At 38.0% G+C, this 21793-nt stretch overlaps 1 protein-coding gene across 4 annotated transcripts in view; it reads right to left on the reverse strand.

Annotated features, from left to right (window-relative positions):
- The window catches only part of LOC129775765 (nuclear receptor-binding protein-like), a 147037-nt gene that overhangs the window by 12181 nt on the left and 113063 nt on the right, over window positions 1-21793 (reverse strand). For 3 of the 4 annotated variants that reach the window (XM_055780843.1, XM_055780846.1, XM_055780845.1), the window contains exons 4-9: window positions 13181-13405; window positions 12991-13121; window positions 12746-12924; window positions 12378-12668; window positions 1157-1286; window positions 895-1081 (exon numbers count right to left, since the gene is read on the reverse strand). In XM_055780843.1, the coding sequence (XP_055636818.1) occupies window positions 895-1081; window positions 1157-1286; window positions 12378-12668; window positions 12746-12924; window positions 12991-13121; window positions 13181-13405 (1143 nt within the window). The remainder of the gene's footprint in view (window positions 1-894; window positions 1082-1156; window positions 1287-12377; window positions 12669-12745; window positions 12925-12990; window positions 13122-13180; window positions 13406-21793) is intronic. The other variant, XM_055780847.1, reaches the window with a different exon arrangement.

Consider the following 21793-nt stretch of genomic DNA (forward strand, 5'->3'; position numbering starts at 1 on the left):
TATCAATTTCATTTGATTTTGTATAGTTTTTTGGGCAATAAATTCGGTTCAAGGCAGGAAGGTGCGTAGTTTTCTAGTAGTTCAATAACAAACACTAATTACTTACACTAATCAAAATTACACCAATGGCTTTCACCAAAAAACAATTATAACTTGGCCGCTAATGGGCCAAAACTAGATCTTTGAGGTGGTGTTTAGGCGGAAGTAAACAATGGTATTGCTACTTCAATTGAGAAATGGCACAAAAGTTAAATAAACCCATAAAAGGATTTGACATCAAAAGAACTCATCGAAATTAATAAATTCAAGTTCTTTTCAGATGCATCTAGATCTATATATAATGAGACTATCAATTTCAATCGCTTTAGGTCACAAAATGTTGCTAGTTGATCAGGATCATAGTATCAAACAATAACAACTAACTTGTTTGTATGTTTAGCCATCGAAATTATTGTGTTCGCCAAAAAAGTGTTTATTTATTGAATAATTGAACAGTCTTACAAATAAGCTAAGTGTACGAAAAAATTGTAAAATCCCATAAAATCGAGAGGATATAGTCTGGTTCAACCCACGAAACCGGGTTGAGACCCGATAACCTCCTTCCAATCGTAATATGGTGGTGGTATAAGCTATGCCATTACAAAATTGTGCACAGTTTATATTGTCTCTTTACGATTGGTGCAGAAACAAACGCAATTTGGGCGAATTAGTCTTCGCTCAGATAAACAATAACTGCTTGGACCAAAACAAAAACAGTGTTGAGAAAACGGCAAAAGAAATCACTCACTTACGTAAGCGACACAAAACACGCCACAATAAAAAGTCTCAATTCGCTAAAAACATGATGCGATCCGCGCATCAAGCTAAAACATATTGCTAAATAATAATACTCACAAATAATTCGCAATTTTCTTCTCGGGGCTTAACGCTACATATCATATTCACAACTCTCCTAGTTTCAATATCTAACGGCTCTGGTGTGGCGGATTTCACCGATTCTGCAGTCTCGGGCGATATTGCTCGTGGTCGGGAAGCGGGTGGTTTTTGTGCCGAAAAGGCAGTCAGTGGATAAATGCCATACCTAAAAGGAGACCATATAGTTAGGAACGTTTTTCTCGCCCATGGAAAGGAAAAACGACTGCAAACAATTACTTACTTTACATCCTCTACGAATTTCTCCAGCTTTTCCGTGCCGGTGACATCGCCCAGATGGAACTCGACCTGCCGCACCTCGGCGTACACCATGTCCGGTTTGTTCAGCTTCTGCAGCATCTCGTCGTAGTTTGCTGCTCGAAGTTTTGTTTTGGTTTTCATGGTGCGCGCGTTTTGTTTGCGGTGCGATGGTGGTGGCGATCGGCGATAAGCGCCCGCGTCGATCAGCAGATAGCGTTTGAATCGTCGCATGCAAGCCGATGGTTTTGTGTTTCACAGCAGGAGAAGCGAGAGCGATGTGTCCACACAATCATCATCAATCGATCGATGATCGTTCGGTGTGATTTGTTGGAGTCGACACAGCGCACAAAACGGCGAGGGCAAATGAAAATGACAGAAGAGCAAAAAGTTCATTCGAGATTAATATTAATGGCGAGAAGAGAGAAGAATTACCGATGCACCACTTGCGTTTCCTGGGTTACAAATCATAGCCAGGGGGAAGTGAATACATAAGTTTACCTGTACCCCGAGACCTTAGATTGTTTTCGTAATTGGATCATTTAGCAGGACAAATGATACCACTCGGTAGAGGCGCATGAATTTGATTGATCTCTAATACAATTTATCGCAATTATTTTGCTAAATTCCCAAATCGAACTTATATGATGTGAGGAAAAAACGGTTGAAATAATTGTTGTTTCGAAAAAGTGTCGTCTTAAGGAACAACAATGAAACATTAAACATCTAAATAATACATATACTGATGGATGCATCCAAAGTAGCTATGTAAAACAAAATAATCAATATAAGCGTGAAAATACAACACATTGCTATCTCCGGACCATTCAACGAGCCATTCAAGTCACGCTATTCGATCAATTACCAGACGTCCATAACCGCTAATGTTGGGCAAAATAGTTGCACTGAAATTGTGCAACGGATGCATCTTTCATCTCTTCCAGTGTCTGATACACACTATTTTCGTGGACTTGCAATGCGTGATTCGTAACGAATGACACTATTTTTACAATAACACATGAATGGTGGCCTTTTATTTGAAGCTATCATTCAGCAAACGTAGCTCCTTATAAATGTGTTCCAAGTGAAGGATGGATGAATGGATCAATTTGTTCAGAATACTAACAGTTTTTCCCGCGTGAATGATTTTTTCACATCACGTGCAGGTGCACCACCGCTCATTTGAACAGTGAATTCCGATGAGCTTTTGTGTGAAATTTTCTGGACGAGATGCCAATGATCTGGCTGATCTGTCAACGTTCTCATAACATCATTTCACGACACTAGGCAAAGCCAAAGAGCCTCGCATAGAGACACGGGAAGACATATAGGTGGACCGTCGTGACCCCTTCAATTCCTATAAACCTTGTAAGACCCATGGCTATAGTAGCTATAGTAGCAAATTCACATAGCATTTGTATTCATATATTCATATTTCTTCTTCAAAAATACTCCTTCTCCATTTGTTGGTCCCTCTGAGGTAAACATAAAAATTTTTCATTGACGGTATTTGAAAGAGCGTATGAAGAGTTAAACATAAAATCAAACATAAAATGAGATTCCCAAAACTATTTATTTTTGGTATTGGAGTAAATTAAAACTGAAATCATGAGTTTTTGGATGAAAAATCATCTATAACTTTGGATAAGATTAAGATATTGACAAGTTCTTCATCGCAAAATGTTTGTCTGTAAAGCTCTAAAAGTCTACCGAGAACAATTTTGATGAAGAATGTGAAATATTTATTTTTATGACATAAAAATGAGCGCTCTATCATATGTAACAATTTTGTCGAAGACAGTTTTTTTCTAGAAAATAACTGTCGATGCGAATTTCCACTTAAATGCCCTTCCTGGACCATTGTGCATCGAGGCGACGATAGACAAGTCGCGTAATTCAAGAAAATCGAGTAACATAGAGAGAATCGCGTAAAAAAACACAGAAATGAAATCGCATAAAAAAGAATCCAGTGTACAGTGTGTCCACTAAGTTTAAGGACTAGTAGAGACGTCGCTTAATCGTTCGATGAATTCAAATAATCGAATATCGAATATCGAATAATGCAATTTTAATCGAGTAATGTTGTATCGAATAATGAAAAATCAAAACATGAATACATCGAATAATTATCACAATAATCGCAGTTAATGAAAACGGTACCATTTCTTCAAAAAAAACAGTGCAAAATTTGTTTAATCGTCATGAAGTTTTGTCGAAATTCATCGAATATGCTAAACCATTTACGGTTGAAGCATAAAAATAATTCCCTCGTGGTGGAGGAGACTGGGAAGAAGAATTCAGCGTCTGCAGGAGTGAAAGGCGGAATTGAAAAAGGTGGTCTTAAGCTCCCGTACTAAAGTGGTAGTATTCAAATTCAGAGTGCCGAGCAAAATTACCATTCTAGTGGTCAATGATTCTAGAGACATGCTTCTTTTGAACTTGTAGTTATAGGGTCCAAGCAGAAATTTTCAAATAAATCTGCTATTTCAACAACATTCGAATAAAGGGTGTGTCACATCAAATTGCATCACGGAAAAAACGCTGTAGAAATTCGCCCAGTAGACCGATCCTTTTGAAAATTTTAGACAGTAAAATAAAAACTATTAAACAACTTTTGGCATTTTCTTTTTATTCATACTTCGAGCCTAAGCCCGTATGCTCGCACCTTCCTCTTTACCCCGTCCATAAGGTTCTGTACAACGTCAGGTTGTAGTTTTTTTTGAACAGAAATCCATTTTCTCTTGAAGTCCGCCTCCGATTTGACAACTTTTGGGTTCTTCCGGAGGGCCTGCTTCATAATCGCCCAATATTTCTCTATTGGGCGAAGCTCCGGCGCGTTGGACTGGTTCATTTCCTTTGGCACGAAGGTGACCACGTTGGCTTCGTACCACTTCAACACGTCCTTTGATTAGTGGCACGAAGCGAGATCCGGCCAGAAGATGGTCGGGCCCTCGTGCTGCTTCAATAGTGGTAGTAAGCGCTTCTGTAGGCACTCCTTAAGGTAAACCTGCCCGTTTACCGTGCCGGTCATCACGAAGGGGGCGCTCCGCTTTCCGCAAGAGCAGATCGCTTGCCACACCATGTACTTTTTGGCAAACTTGGATAGTTTCTGCTTGCGAATTTCCTCCGGAACGCTGAATTTGTCCTCTGCGGAGAAGAACAACAGGCCCGGTAGCTGACGAAAGTCCGCTTTGACGTAGGTTTCGTCGTCCATTACCAGGCAATGCGGCTTCGTCAGCATTTCGGTGTACAGCTTCCGGGCTCGCGTCTTCCCCACCATGTTTTGCCTTTCGTCGTGGTTAGGAGCCTTCTGAACCTTGTATGTACGCAGGCCCTCCCGCTGCTTGGTCCACTGGACGAATGAACTTGACAAATTCAGCTTATTGGCGACATCCCGGACCGAACTTCTCGGATTACGTCTAAACTGCTTAACTACGCGCTTGTGATCTTTTTCACTGACGGAGCATCCATTTTTGCCGTTCTTCACCTTCCGGTCGATGGTTAGGTTCTCGAAGTATCGTTTTAGTACTCTGCTGACCGTGGATTGGACGATTCCCAGCATCTTACCGATGTCCCGATGTGACAACTCCGGATTCTCGAAATGAGTGCACAGGGTTAATTCACGACGTCTTTTTTGTTCGACGACATTTTTCCAAATTTACGAAAAATTGACAGTGAAGCATGGCCAACGTGATCTATACACTCTTATCTGATTATAAGCGAAAGCTGAAGATATAATTCCTAAAAATTAAATTTCTACAGCGTTTTTTCCGTGATGCAATTTGATGTGACACACCCTTTAATAGGTAATTTTGAACAGAAAAAAATGTATGTTGGTGTAATAATAATATTGTGCATCATTTTCATTATGATTGATCAACAAAAAGCAGTCATAGTATGCAGTCAGAGCGAACCATGTACCATTTACCATGGCGAAATGGCTCTGTATCATGTGCAGACAGAGTGGACTATGTGACAATCATTTGTATATTGAATTTAAACAATATCCAAGCGCCGAATTCAAACCAACAAAACATTTTCTTGAAGCTAACAGGTACCTTGCCGAAATGTGCTTGAACCCGTAATTGTAAAATGTGCACATTAGAGTATATTAAAAGAAGAAACTTGGTCCACTCTGACTGAATGGATCGGTAAAAAATTCTGGTCTCCAGTGTGAATGATCACAAAATATACTATTTCAGAGTGCGATTTAGACTGCAGCGTTGACAAAGAAATCGAATTTAACGATTCTATGTGACGAATAAGATGATTGATAATGGGAAGTTTATGCTTTAACATGTGCAATCATATTTATGCCAGCACTGCCGTGATCTCGCAAAGTGACGCAAGCGTCAAAATTGACATTTTACTTTTTATGTTATAAATCGATAAAGAATACCAAATCCTTTCAAACGACTGCGAAGTTTTATAGAAATGTGGAAAAATGACCCCGTAAAAGCTTGAAAACGAAATGGCGTAAGCGCCATTACCACTTCCCTTATAATGTGACGGAATTTGGAATCTGATGCGATATGATTTTTAATCCGTCCTGATGGCATAGAATGAACGAGAAAGGACAGCAAATTTCAAATAACAAGATCGTTGATCGACAGTTGATCGAAGGGTAATGTCAAAAATCTCCATCGAAACGCATCTTATAACAAACCTCGCGTAAACTGTATTTGCTTCACATCGGATAATTTCGGACGGAATTATCTTATTCAACACGGATGTTTTCAATTGCATTTTGGATTGGAATAGAAGATGCTGTCCATAGTTGTTACAATCGGGCTCTCAACTACGTTGGCCCGCTCGACACACGCTACAAAGACGGAAAATGTGTAGAACTCTTCTCTCTGATGCTACCTCATGCTCCACTCAACGGTGGCATGTTGTAGAAAATATTTGGAAACAGATTCTCCCATACTTTGATGGATGATCGCTAATCGGTTGTGGAAACAGCGATTAAAATTTGCTTTTTTCACAACAAACTGGCGTTGGTAACATAGCTTAAATAAAACTGCATTTTTTTCAAAAATCGAGCAGATGGCAATGTTTTTCCATCAATTGTACACAATTTGTACAGATCAGATTTTCGTAATGTACGCGTGTGCTGATTATACATGCAATTTTGCGAAAAGTCTCGTACTGAAAATTTCTCCCTCTGGCGCTTGCGTCACTTCGCGAGATTACGGCAGAGCAGTAGATGGCAGAGACTATTATGCTGAACGCAAACAAATGTTTATGCAGTTCCAAACTCACAACCCCTCTCGCTCTAATTTTCATAGCAGAATGGCACACTGTGACTCACAACCAGGGTTGCCAACTATAATTTTCAAAAATGGGGGAAAATGAAAAAAAAATCAGGATAATTCAGGATAGCTCATTCTGGGATGACCGGAAAGTTTGTGCCGGTTTTTAGGAGAACAAAGGCATCATTTTGATAGGCAGACATACATTTATTCATATTTATGTGCACAATTTTGTTCCACAATCTTTCGCCATTTTTCATTCTTTCATAGTTGAGGAAATTTCCACTTGTCCCTTTTTAGGCATTTCCACAACTATGTATTATTAGTATCGTGGTTCGTGATACTATAACTATGACAATAAATGTCATACAGTTTTTACGGTTTTTGAATAATTTATTTATTTATTTAACACTATACAAAAAAAATATACTAAATATCTATAACCTTGTAATCCTTGACATAAGATTCCGGAGAGAGAGAGAGAGAGAGAGAGAGAAATTATCTCGCGAAATTATCCTCAATGTTCATTTATTCAATTGTCAACGCCAATTGAATGAATGAACATTGAGGATTGAGGTTTCATTTTCTGTCCTTGTGAAGCGAAAAACATAATGGATTTTTAGGTGGAATATACGTACTACGTGTTTTAAGCATTCAAATAAATATTAATACGTAATAATAAACGAAAGAAAAAGCAATCACTATACGAGGGTGAACCGGAGAGCTTTTTATGTAGGCTATTCCGACAGTTTTCATTTCCAACCAGGATCCTTTTTATTGTGATGAAATAAAAGACTAAAACATCAGGATCACTTTAGAAAAAACAGACAATATCGAGTGTTTGTCAGGATGTCAGAATACGAGCCAAAAAGTCTGGGAAATCCTGAAAAATCAGGAAGGTTAGCATCTCTGCTCACAACTGTTAATTGATTGAGAAATATTTCGAAATTGTCAGTCATAGTGAACTAAGTCTTAAAAATGCTTCGTTTGGTTCAGTCAGAATGGCCATGTACGTATAGGCAGAAAAATAACTGCCATTTTTGGCATGATACTTGTTTTTTTACAATTATCATACGTCAAAGTATTGCCAGAGAGTAGCTAACATTTCTGAGAACAATATTGAACGAAAAAATTAGATGCTTTAAAAATTGCAGAGCACTTAACTTCATAAAAATGTCACATGGTCCGGTCTTACTTAACAACGAACAAATGGAAAAGTCCTAATTTCATTCAGATCATGAAAGATCTGGCAAGACATACCTTCGTAACAGAAATTTGTGAGTTGTCGTGTCTAACTGGAAGCACGCAAATGAGATTGTTTCTAATGAGCATTTTTACGATGGTATATCGCCTCTACACTCCCTACCATAATGTAGAAATTAAGAGGGTGTGACTGAAGCGGGTCTGACATGCGAAATTATTCAAAGTGATGAAATTGGTAGATTTAATAATCACGTTTTTAGGGTTGTGAACATAGCCAGAAGGGAACAGTTTCTAATGAAGGGATAATACAAAAATAACGCCGTCCGGCTTGTATCGAGTTATCTATTTCTGGTTCTTCTCTCCCGTATTACGTTATAATAGATACAGATACAGATACGACTTTCTTCGGCTAAGCCCATGACACTGTGAAAAAGTTACGTATTGCGGTAGAATCCCAGATAAGCTATCTGTATATGAAACATACAAAAGTCGCGGAGATAAACTGAAGCGCTCTTTGAAGAAACTCTGCCATTCGCTCCAAATGGCTCAACAACAATAATAACATTCAATGAACATAAACAACGTCTTCGCCACGTTTCCAGTTGATGAAACGAACGCGGACACATCTAACGAAAGTACACCGTTTATTTTCCAAGAGAAATCCCGATGCAAAAATGTAACCACTCTCAATGTTCAACGACAAGTCCCTCTGGAGGAAACCTCCGGTGAGCTTGGCTGCAAAAACGAGCGCAGTGGGTAAACAGTAAACAAAATGGAGGCCATTCTGGGTTTCGTGGAACTAGTTCACATTCGAACGAACCAACACTCGAGAGGAGATCAAAATAACACAACTCCATGTGTACCATTTTTACCGTTGATCTCAACTTCCCAATCGAGATTTTCAAAATTGTTTGAAATCGTTGATGGAATCATCACGTTCTTCAATGTTCTCGACTCTATCAGAACCAAGCAGTTGATGCTATTATGGCTCTTCCTTGCAATGGTTTTCTCTCTCTCGATTTCTAATTAAGAGACAGAGGTCGGCTTGCTATAACCCTAGCCCGGGAATTCCCTAACAATCGACTGTCTGGATTCCAAAAATAGAGCAGACAGTATAACGGGAAACAACAGCTGATGAGTAACAAACAGTAGCGGTATTATGGATTTGTTCTCCTCATGTATGCCAGAGAGAAAGGAACGTAAACAAAGAATTTACCGCTCGCTCCTATTGGGTTTAGATCACCGCTGTGATGCTGAAGAACGACCAATCGAAGTGGAAAATCACAGTGGTGAATGTTTTCATCGTTCTGCAGAAGCTGGAAACCGAGAGAGAAAGCGGCAAATTGGGATGCTACGGAGCGATGTCAGTCCAGTTCTGTCCACCACAGTATAAAAAATATTTTCTGTAACTGTAAAAAATTGATGGAAGCGTAGCAACTTGTAACTAACGTTACTATAACAGCATCGCAACAGTTGTTTGTTCATCGTAGTACTCTGGTATATTAGAAGTAGTCAAATAAAATTTTATTCCAATTTGTTCTCTCAACTCGACCAGACGTCTTTTATTTCCACTTAATACGCTCAACAAAAATAACCATAAGTCCCCTATTAATTTATAGTTTACAGTTTACAATTCATCCACAAGTGCATTTCTTCCACAAGTGTGTATATGTATGACCATTGTATTTAGCGAATAACTATACCAAAGTCAAACATTTGTTTCTTTTGCGCGTATGAATATAACAACGAATAATATATGAATGCGTTCAATTCGGTGACAAGAAGGACCAAAATCAAATAAGAATAGTCCGGAAATGATCTTATGCATTATATTCAATAAATATTCCACGTCATTAATTTATACATTTCATTGAACAACATTCTGAAATAGGAAACAGATCACTTGTCCAAAAAAGTTACTCCTATACTCGGTGTCTCAGACCGAAAGTGGTAGAAAAGTGACACACCTTCCCTTCGTACCAACACATGCGATACGCAAAACTATGACGAACGACGAATAACAAAGCTAGAGAGAATCGCAAAGTCGTAGTGTTGATACTTTCTGAGAAATGAATGAATTATTGATTTCTCGGTCTCTCAGACCTATGCAGATTAAAAAAAATGAGAAAAAAACTCAACAAAACAAAAACAAAACCTGATAAAATACAGAAAAAAGTAAATTTTTCTTCAGTATTACTTTGATAGAAGTACACATACACAACACAACACGGGCCAATGTTCGAATTTCCAATTTCTCGTCATTTTTTGATTGGATGATTGTTAAAAAAATTCTTGAACATTGGGGTTTCTTCAATGCCAATAATCAAAACTACATCAATGGTTTTCGTCAAAGAAATATTTTGACGTAGGACTACATCTTTTGGTGAGGGTGCCAAATCAGGTCATGTTTTAATGAAATAAAATTAACAATAATAACTATTTTTGTTCCGAACGGATTTTGACGGTCTGCATACCAATCGAATAGGAAATTCTCTAAGATTTGTTTGATATGCCCAAATTAATGAAAGCATTCACATTTTTCATACCATTGTTATATCCATTCGTGTACTTACCTACCCGTGCTGTCAATAACGGGCAACTTATGCAGCCGCGATAACATAATCATCAAAGGGAGGAAATGAGAATAGAATATTTGCGACCTAAACTACACCCTTTAGCAATAATTACGCTGTCCCTAGTGTATAAATATTTCATCTCCTCTGGACACATTGCCAGTTTCTTTTTATACCCAGAGCAGCGAACATCGCTTGGTCTGCTCGATTTGTGTCATAATACGCTCTTCGTTTCTCCTCGAGCAGTGCTGAACAGTGCAGAGCACGCTGTGTCACTGACATTGCAATCAACACATCGAACCGACGCCATGGCAAAGCAGACGTAATCATAAGGTCCATATTATATAGGGAACAATCAAGCTGGATCATCGTCACTGGCTCGCAAGGAAAATGAGTGTACTACTGAAATGTTATGTGTGAATTAGTTTCGCGGACCAATCGCAAAAAGGTGACATCTACGCAACACAACTGCAATTGCACCTCACAAAGCATTATCGTCTCTTTTCGAGGTCCGCAACATTAACAAAAGAGTTTAGTTTAAGGAGAGTACAAAGTGGTGATAGATCATGCTCGCGATGTTTCATTTTTTGTCGCTACACCAGTGTGGTACTGGATGCGTTCTCTGTGGGACCGAAGATGTCTAGAGGTGCGATACCACTGAGGCAACACTAAATAACAAATGCACGATACTTGATACTTGCAAGTATTGCCATCTATGTGTTCATGGTAACAATTGATGAAATTTAAGAAATGTGGAATGACGATGCTGGCGGAACAAATATAATCGCATGTGGCCGATTGTGTGTAAAAAACGATAAAAACCACCGGGATGGTGTTCGCGAGGAATACTCACTCAAACTTTCAACTAACGAGTTGTTCATGAAACTTCGATGCACTCTTTAATAATATTAGAAGTGATAAACAAGCAAATGAACTAAACTGAATTCTTTTCACGCTATTTTTCATGCGATTTCCTTGAAATAACGTGATTTGACATGCCTAATAGCACTGCGTTAAGAAGAGGAATCATGCGAATGTGGCTGTGACAGGGCACACGACTACGACGGTCAATCTTTTTTTACACGATTTGTTCAAAAGTACACGATTTTTATTTGCACGGATGCATCGATCGCGTAAAAAAGAATGAATTGAGGGGCTTAGAATGAAAGGAGTGTAAGTGATTTGATCGATTTCTCTACATCGACTCTCTCTTTTGGTCATAACTTATCTGCAAACTCAATCCCAGCTGTATTTGACGATGTGGAAGATAGGTCAAAACCTCATCTATCGGATTCTACAGCAAACTCAAATTGGAACGTTTTTGCAGTTAAATTATTAATGAAAGAAAATGTTGACGAAGAGAAATCGATCAAGTCACTTACACCCCTTGCATTCTAAGCCCCTCAATTGTAATATGATATGGTAATATAGGACGTAAGACTGCGGTCGTGTCTTGGAAACAAATTTCTTTAATTTTGTAGAGCTTGGTCGTTTATGGGGAGATTGCACACACCTAATTTTTTTTAGTGTGCTCTATTATTTTCTAACAATGTTGCCAAACAACTTTCCGATCAGATGGGTTAAAATTCTTGAAGAAATGGCCAACCATTTTGGATACATTAAAAAAGTCTCAATTTGCATTCGTTGCATAGAAATAAAATAGAACATTTTGGATAGTTGCCATCATATGATGAAAAAATAGGAGACAATCTTGACAGAATCGACCTTTTTGCCAAATCAGTATGAAACTGTTTATTTATTTTTATTCTAATATTAACACGTTGAGCCCCGCGTCGGTCTGACACGGAATTTGGCGTCGGCGCTGGAAAAAAAAAGTCCACTGACTACCCGCAGTGTCCGCACTAGCTTGGTCGGGGCAACGTGTTAATGTAATGAGAAGCCGAGAAAAGCTAATGAACTCAAGGTGAAAACCAATTAGACCTACATTGACGGAGGCACTATTTTGGAAAAAAAAAATCGACGGTTTGGCTCTGGCAACAGATGTATATCCTTACAGTAATTTGTATATTGACTCAAAAACAAAACTAACATATCGTCCCTACCAGACATATGAACATATGATTTGTTTCCCTTCTAGAGACTATCCTTAGTTCTTGTCAACCTGGCTACTCATAGAACCCACGGCGAATGTGTGTTTAGGCACCTGTTAACAACTTACATGAGGTATTCACCAGACAGTGCGCCGCGAGCAGCTTCAGCGGATGCACCTCGAACAGCAGCGGGTGAAAAAGTAATTCTCTAGCGGTAGGCCTTTTGGCAGGGTCATGACTGAGGCACTTGATGATGAAGTCTTTCTGCTGTGCATCTTCAAGACTCTCGACAGTGCGTTTGATTTGCTCTTCTGTGACTAGCGTACCCGAATCTCCGTTCCCTTGGATTTCCAGTGCAGCCATCTCCAGCGCACAAATGCCAAACGAGTAGATATCGATGGCGGTCGTAGATGCGGCTGCTGGAAATCGGTTAGAAGAGGGGGGTCAATAGGTTAATAACGTTACTCTGTGCCCCGCGGGACAGTGGCTCACTTACTTCCATACTCTGGTGCTAAAAAATGCATATTTTTCATATTTTCCCTACATGTTTTTACATGATGATGAATGGCATCTGGAGCTACACTACCAATTTTAACTAGACCATTATGCTGAATAAATATTGTATCACAGGTTAAGTTGCCGTGAATTACTGGCGGCGAACAGGAATGCAAATAACTGCGAAAGGAAGAGTTGAGAAAGTGAGAAACAAGGTCCCCAGCCGGTATTCGTAACGGGAGTCACCTAAGTGCTGATAAAATTTGAGTACACCACCGCTTCCATGCTTGCAGTGGAAGTTTCTTAACGTTTTTCTTGGTACGCTTGAGAAACTGCTTCAGGGAACCAGAGGACATATATTCTGTTATAAATATTACCTGGAAGAGAAGAGTGAAGATTAGCCAAAATGTCATTGACTGAAATATCACCCACTTACCCTAGGCTTATCGTTATGCGTGTCCGTCCAATAACGATGAAATTTGACTATATTTGGATGCTCTAACTGTGTTAGGTTTTCGAATACTAGTTGAATTTTTTCTTCTTGAGATTTGAAATTCTTCCTCTCGGAAAACTGAACTTCGTTCCAGACGACTTCGACACCTTCCTCGGTGTCCATCGCCAAATGTGCACAGTCGATGCCAGGAACATCGCGTTGCTCGACCTGTAATGTAGATACGAAAGAAAGAGAACAAAAATAAATTATTGCCTTGTTGCACACACACACACACACATGTAATGAGCGCCGATATAATAAAGGCAGAAAATCCAATCAATGGGTAATCTTCCTACATGATGATATCCTTTTGGCGAAATAGCGACGCACTGTCTGGTGTCATCTGAATGAGATTAACGGAATAAAGATAGTCTAGCGGAAAGTGAACCATCCGACAATGCATGTTTAGCCTTTTGAAGCTACTCTGTAGCAAATAGGATAAATGAATACTAATCACAACAGCTTGACTGATGTACTTTCGGAGCAGGATTTCCAAGGATCGTAGTACCGTTTGCCCGTTAATGTGAACGGGGTAAACCCTGAACGAGAAAACTCCACTGTCGCAGAGCAATTTTTCCAACATAGGCCCGCCGGCTGCCCCAATGCAGTATAAATCAACCCGAATCCAATGAAGGTTTCCATTTTGTTGGCACATATCAAGATCCGCTGCGCTCAGTTTGGATTTTCTTTGCAGATGTGGCCCGGTCCGACCGGTGCTGGTGGTTCCAATGTTAAAGTGTTTTCGTACATACATTTACTCACGCCACATCACGTACCACCGCGCCCAACTTTGCTGCTTTATAAGTTCATTCGTTATTCGATTCGTAGCCCGTGGTGAAGATGTAGTTTTCGTCGATTCCCCCCAAAAACGAAATACATATGTAACACACGGCAGCGAATCGCATTTTATTGAGATTGATGTGGAGCGCAGATGATATTGATGTTTTTTTTTGCTCGTTTTTCGTTGCTCTCCAAGATTTAGAATGTCAGCAAAACAATGATGTTCTTTAAATTAATAAAGAATCGTGGTTAGTCGATGGTTCTGACTTTGTCATTCAATTGGGGTTGCTTCTCAGCCTTCTTGCACTGCTAAGGTTTGATCATGGTCGTTCTCCTCACCATTGAAACAGCGGGCATGTTTATTCTGCAAAACGATCCATATCCTCTTCTTCTTCTTGTATGGCATAAACACTCCCAGTGGAACTTTTGCCTTCTAAACGTGGATATTACTTGCGTCATTTTTTATTGGTAATGCATAGTTGAGATTTATATGCCGAATAAAACGCCTTTAATATATATTGAAGTGACAAGCTCTAGAATACGCGTGACCCCAGTGCAAGTCGGAAGAAATTTCTTTGATGAAAAATTCCCCGACCAGAACTGGAATCGAACCCGAACCCCCATGATAAGGTGTGACGCTAACCACTCGGTTACGGGAGCGAAATCTGGCATGTGGAGGTTTTAGGGTGCAATAAATGATTCTATGGTGGCTAGACACTTGACCCACCTTTCTAAGGGGGGGCTGCCATACAAATGAAACACAAATTTCTGCATTACTCGGGAATTAATCAAGCAAATGAAACGAAATCTGACATGTGGAGGTTTTAGGGAGCAATAAATGATTCTATGGTGGCTAGACACTCGACCCACCTCTCTAAGGGGGGGGGGGCTGCCATACAAATGAAACACAAATTTCTGCATTACTCGAGAATTAATCAAACAAATGGAACCAAATTAGGCATGTGAAGATTTTAGGGTGTGGAGGTTTTAGGATGCAATAAATGTTTTTATGGTGGTTAGATACTCCTCCCCTCTTCTCTTAGGGGGGGGCTGCCATACAAATGAAACACAAATTTCTGCATTACTCGAGAATTAATCAAACAAATGAAATTAAATTTGGCATGTGAAGATTTTAGGGTACAATAAATGTTTCTATGGTGGTTAGACTCTCCACTCCCCTCTCTAAGGGGGGGCTGCCATACAAATGAAACGCAAATTTTTGCATTACTCGAGAATTAATCAAGCAAATGAAACCAAATTAGGCATATGGAGGTTTTAGGGTGCAATAAATGTTTCTATAGTGGTTAGACTCTCCACCCCCCTCTCTAAGGGGGGCTGCCATACAAATGAAATTCAAATTTCTGCATTACTCTAGAATTAATCAAGCAAATGGAACCAAATTTTGCAAGTGGATGTTTCAGGGTGCAATAAATGATTCTATGGTGATTAGATACTCCCCCCTCTCTTTGGTGTAGTATCGCTCAACTTTTAACTTATTTAACAGCGCACCCAAGCAGCAACGTGCTACAATGTCTTTGAATTTATATAAACACCAGATGTTCTAGGTCCTCTATAACATTCTGAAGTTCAGACCAATTGATCCACAACTAGTGCAATGTTCATAGCAAAAAAAAAAATAACCAAAATAGTTCAAAGAGCCCGCGTTCCAAGCTGGCTTTGAGTTTATATAAACATCAGACGTCATAGATCCTCCAAATCATTCCAAAGTTCAGAAGGTCATAGAGTCATGGTCATGGAGCACATTCCATAGACATTAATTTATGTATTTTATTTATTCATTTATTTATTTTTTTATTTATCTATTGTCAATCTATTGTAGACCAATACATTCTTAATACTACTTAAAACTACTTAAAACTAAAGAGAGCTGGCTGGATAATTTATCCGTTTAATTCAAAAGAAGATTTTACAAGTTACATAATCAAAAAACAAATTAATTTATTTCGTTAAACCAGCGTAGACTAAATATGCTGCCCAAACATTACAGTGAAATTTGTTATTCTATTCAGATAGCCTTTAAGCATTGACCTTGACATGGCTACATAAATTATTTAACTGTGTTCGTTACAGAGGTTCATCATACGATCAATAGGACTATATTTGGCATAATTCGTTCTTGTAGAAAATGTTAGGGTTTCTCAGGTGCCTAATGGGTGCGTAGAAATTTTTATGTTTTCTAATATTTCTTCTGAGTCCACTCGTTTTGATATGATGTCAATAATAAATAGAACCATGGCAGAGTTCCGACGTTCTTTTAAGCTTTTCATATTGATTAGCGTGCAACGTGCCTCATATGGAGGGAGATGATATGAAGACCAGCCTAGTTTACGAAGTGCAAATAATAAAAAAAAATTGTACAGATTCAATTCAGTCTTCGTGTGATGTTATGTAAGGGGGCCATACAATACTACAGTATTCGAGAATTGATCTGACGTATGTAATATAAAATGTTTTTTATTGTGTACGGATCCTGGAAATGGTAGCTAAAGCGTTTGATGAAGCTCAACATATTATTTGCTCTATGGATGATTGTATTATAATGATCAATCATCTAAAGCCACGCCTAAGTCTGTTACTCGTTGATATATATATCGATGGGTTGATTCCCTGGTTTAACACCATTGTTAAATGGTGTTTTTCTTCTTGTAAAAGATATCAAAGTACATTTCCTAACATTGAGCTGTAATAAACTCTTAGTTCACCAATTATAAAAGATGTTAACTTCATTTGTGAATGTTTGAGAGTCTTTTTCATCCTTTATTTCCTGTATAGCTTCATATCATCTGCGTAGATAAGTGCCTTAACACTGTTGAGAAAAACGCAAACGTAATTAACAAATAAAACGTACAAAAGTGGTCCCAAATGAGAGCCTTGAGGAACTTCGGATGTAACAAATATTGGTTTTGAAATTTCTCCATTAAATCTTACTATACGGTCAGTCAAATATGATTCTAGCCATTTCAATAGCTTGACTTCTATCCCTATTTTTTGAACTTTATGAAGGAGTAAGGGTATATCAACACGATCGAAAGCCTTACTAAAGTCAGTTTACAGAGCTTCAACTTGATCACCATTATACATTGCATGTTGAGCGTCCTTTGAAAAAAAATGAGTGGGTTATATCTATGATATAACCGCAAGGTTGGCGTGGAACTACCTTAGCTTAGCAATCATTCGTTTTATTGATTAAATTCTTGATTGAATGAAACAGTTTCCAAATTCAATTGAGTTCAATATATTTGCTCTGAGTGAAAAAAATGAACAAATGCCGTGTAAAGTCAAAAAAAAATTAATTACGGACCTTTTACGTTTGGTATGATGACTAGAACAAAATATATGTACGGAAGAATTATCAAACGTTTGATGAACCAGCCTAAGGCTGAAAATCTTTCCAATAAAGACAAAAAAAAAAATCAAACGATTATTTTATTTTACATTTCCCTCTGAAGTTTACATCCCAAAAGTGTACATACTTCTCGAATCTCGAATTTGCTTGAAACTGGGAAGTTTATTCGCTTCTAGTGTCTGCACGATTTTCCCAGGTTCCTAAGTTTAGAAGATCATGTTAGGACAGACATATTCCACTCTGCACAAAGGCAAGCGAGGACGAAAGTACTCGCAGTACTGCATTTATTTGCAGAGCCGATTTCCCCAGAAACCTCGGTTTTGAAGTCTGTGTTAGGGAAACACATTTCAATCGGAACAAAAATACCCCCGACTTGCATGAATTTGAAATACCGATTTCTCCAGGCACCTTGGTTTAGAAATCTCTATTAGGGAACACATTTCGGTGGGAACAAAAGTTCCCCCTACTTTCGTGTGTTCTTCTTCTTTTTGGCTTTAAGAGGGTTTAAACTTTTCAGTTCACTCGCCTCTAGGCTCTTTCGTGTGTTTGCAATGCCGATTTCGCTGCTTGGTTTTAAAGTCTGTGTTAGGGAACATTTTTCGATGAGAACAAAAGCCCCCCTACTTTCATGTATTTGCAATGCCGATTTCCCCAAGGCTGCTTGGTTTTGATGGCTGTGTTAGGGAAACCGTAAATCGGGCCAATCAAAACGATGCAGTTAGGGCGTTTAGATAACGCCTAATATTTTACAGTTATTCAATTGTTTATCTAATGAAAAACAACATTTTGTTAGTTGCGATAGATGCGTATAAATATTCCCTATCAAGTGATGCAAACATCTCTCCTATCCAGTACGGAATGTTCGAGCTATAAGCATTCGAAATCTTTCATTTTTTCCTGAATGTTCTGTGTTTAGGTTTTCATTTTACCCTCCATATATTCCGGTTAGACGTAGTCCCACGTCAAAAACATGTTGCTTATTCGTAATTCGGGTCTTTAGTTGTTAAAAAAGTTTTTGGTTTATTACGGCTTCAAAGAGTTTTGGAATGAAAGAAATAATTGTTACTCCACGATAATTTCTTACAACATCGTTTTTCCATATTTTTGGGAACCTTTCTGATTCCAATGACCAGTGTTTGCCAAATGATCCATTCATTGAAAAAATCGCTTTCGTTCGTTCAAATATGATCATACAGAAATCATTTCCCTCTGCGGCATTCTTTTGTTGTTAGGTGTTACATATCACGACACAAAATAGAACGAGACAACTCTGCATCGGTTCGCACTTCATGATACACCAGCACGCAAGCAAAACCATCATATACGCCCATTCGTTGCTCTCCGCAAATGGTGACCGAATGATGACGTAATTTTTCTTGTATCATTCGCACTTGTCTGTGCAGTGGGTTGCGCTATAGTAGAGCGGGACAATATATGCGGTTCAAACTTGTATGCAGGCTTCGAAAATGGTTTGCGATGTTTGATACAGCTTGAGTATGCAAACAACAGTCTTCGTTCCTCTCTTGGTTTAATCATTTATGTAACACAAGTGATTACTGTAATTCATACAAGTATCTGAATGATCCTCTCATATTTGGTTATATGTTCGTGAGAGGTTACTTGCATGACATATTGGGTATCATTCGATTTTGATCGAAATCCAAACACTGCCAATGACTTATTGAGTTAATTCAGATGCCAATTTTTTTTATAAAAACCGGTGGAATTCCGTCAAAGACCTGGCCCTTTCGAGACGTCAAGCTTATTTAAATTAAACTTTACAAAATTTTTACTAGGTCATTCCCCACGGTATCGTTAAGGTGCGTGGTGGAAAACCATTACTTTTTAATTTTGTTTTTATGTAATTATTTTATGTAATTAGAATCTTTTCTGGTTAGACACTGTTTTTAAGTTGTAATCTTCGGATGCGTTTTTAACAGTTGAGTTGAGCTATTCGCAGATGTTCAGATAACTTTCTAGATTAGCGTCAAATTTGTATTTCTTATAAATTTTATATGCCTTCTGTTTTAATCAGAGAGTTTCTCGAATTCATAATCAAATGGATTTTGGGTGTTATCTATAAATATAGAATATTAGATAACTGTGTGGAAAGCTTCATTTTTCCAAAGTGGACTTAATGATTCAGTCACACAAAAATCTTCGGTCATATTTTTTAACAAGAAATCCAAGAAGTATTTCTGTCGATTATAAACATTGTTTATTTGATTCAACCCAAGACCGGCTATTTCATCAAAAATAAATTGCAGAGTCTCATTATCTCCAATAATTGGAAGCAAGATAAATTCATTGTCAAAATCAGTGATAAAGTCCGCATTTCGTTGATGGAAATCTCCGTATATGTGGATTTTTGATTCGGGTGCAAAGGAAGATAAAATATTTTCAGCAACTTCAAAGAATTTCTCATAACAACTAATTTGAGCATGATCAGGGGGAAGTAAACAGATGCAAATATATGTATCTCTCCCGCAATAAGTGCCTTGACCCACACTTGCTCAAACTCGTCGAATTCTGTTGTTGGGATATTTTGTGAATTTATTAATGAGTTAATAACAATAAGGACGATATAAATATAAAATCCAAGTAACCTTGCTTCTGTTTACATCAATCGGATGTTTGTTTCTCATGGTCACTCGGGCGATTTTAAGTTTTAAATAGTATTAAATCTCCTGTACTCGCGCGAAAAATCAGAACTCGTATGCTCGCGCAAGGTGTCACAGACCGAAAGTTGAACTTGTCTGTAATATTGCTGTTGTGTACTTTTCAAACGTTATTGGTATTTATTTAAAGACGAGGATATTAATTGAATGAAAAAACTAGGGAAATATTTTTTCTTCAATTTCATTCAGTTTCAATAGATGGCTATTCAACCTTCTTCAACCTTCTCTAAACAGAGTAATTTTTGATACTCCAACACAAATAACGAAATTCGACTTTTTTCCTGTTATTAACTTAAAGTAGGCTGAGTATAATTCATGAGAGTATAAAGGGTTATGAAATAACATAAACACGTATTAATCGATAGAGGTTTCATTGGTGTAAGAATCAGAACATACCATAACTGCATGCTCGAGGCAAACATATTTTTCGCATTTCATGCACTGGTAGCGTGTGCAGCGTTTTTTTTTTCTCGAAGAGAGGAACGTATAACAACCTTCTAGAAACTAGATAGTTACCAGATGATGAAGGTGCTGGACTATCATGTTTGCATGTTTCTTATATATTTTGTCTCTTTGTTCTTGGTCAACTTTGAATTAATGTCTGGGGGCGTAACAATGTTATGCATTATACTCAATAAATATTCTACACCACTGTCATTAATTTAAATATTTCATTGAACAATGTTCTAAAATAGAAAAAAAAGTCACTTGTACAAACAAAAGTTACTCTTATACTAGCGTCGGTGTCACAGACCGATTATAGTAAAAAAGTTATATACGTCTCCTTCCTAAACTTGCGATACGCTAACGGCTAAATAATGACGAACGCAAAATCGTAGTGTTGATGTTTTCTGAGAAATCAACGAATTATTCATTTCTTGGTCTGTGTGTCCAGTACGCGAGTATACACTCTGTCCAACTTCTATAAGAGCAGGTGATGATCTTGTTGCTTTGTGTAATCGTAAACAAACAACGCTTCAATTTTTATTCTAGTGTATTTGTATTGGTAACTATCATACACTGGGCCCTATTATAGAAATCGAGGCGATCTTGGTTCAGAATGGCAAAAAGCAAGTGTTTCTTCTACGATACATATAACTTCATAAGTAAATTTTATCATATTCTTTGAATTACTATCAACCGAGTTTCTTACCTAAAATTTGCTTATTTCTGCTAGCGTACATTAGTACGTGTTTCTTTTATCAGCAGTTTTCTTTTTTATTGCTATACTATACCAAACTTTCTATACCAGGGATTCTCAAACTATTTTGGCCAGACACCCCTTTTACAGGTTGAAGTGATACCATCGACCCCTATAGCCACTCGACGTAATCTTCTCATCAAGAAATAGACGTAAAATTCAGTAAATATCAGGTGTAATTAATAATTATTAAAACAAATTACAAAAACAATACTCTCTACTATTATATTAGTAATTGTTATATCAAGTTGGTTCACGTAACACAACTTATGCAGTATCTTGAATGTTTCAAATATGAACTTGTGTTAATTAATAGGGATCGATCTATAGATCTCATCGACCCCTGGGAAACCGATATTGACCCCAAGGGGTCGATATCGACCACTTTGAGAACCCCTGTTCTATGCCATATGCTAAAGCTGAAATGTTTTGCAAAACAATAATGATTTTTTTAAATTACAGATTTGGATTGAGATGAGGTAAAAGGTAAAGAAAACACTAGCACACAACAAGCGAGAATTTGTGGCCAC

The sequence above is a fragment of the Toxorhynchites rutilus genome, chromosome 3 (assembly GCF_029784135.1).
Source record: "Toxorhynchites rutilus septentrionalis strain SRP chromosome 3, ASM2978413v1, whole genome shotgun sequence".
NCBI classification, from domain to species: domain Eukaryota; kingdom Metazoa; phylum Arthropoda; class Insecta; order Diptera; family Culicidae; genus Toxorhynchites; species Toxorhynchites rutilus.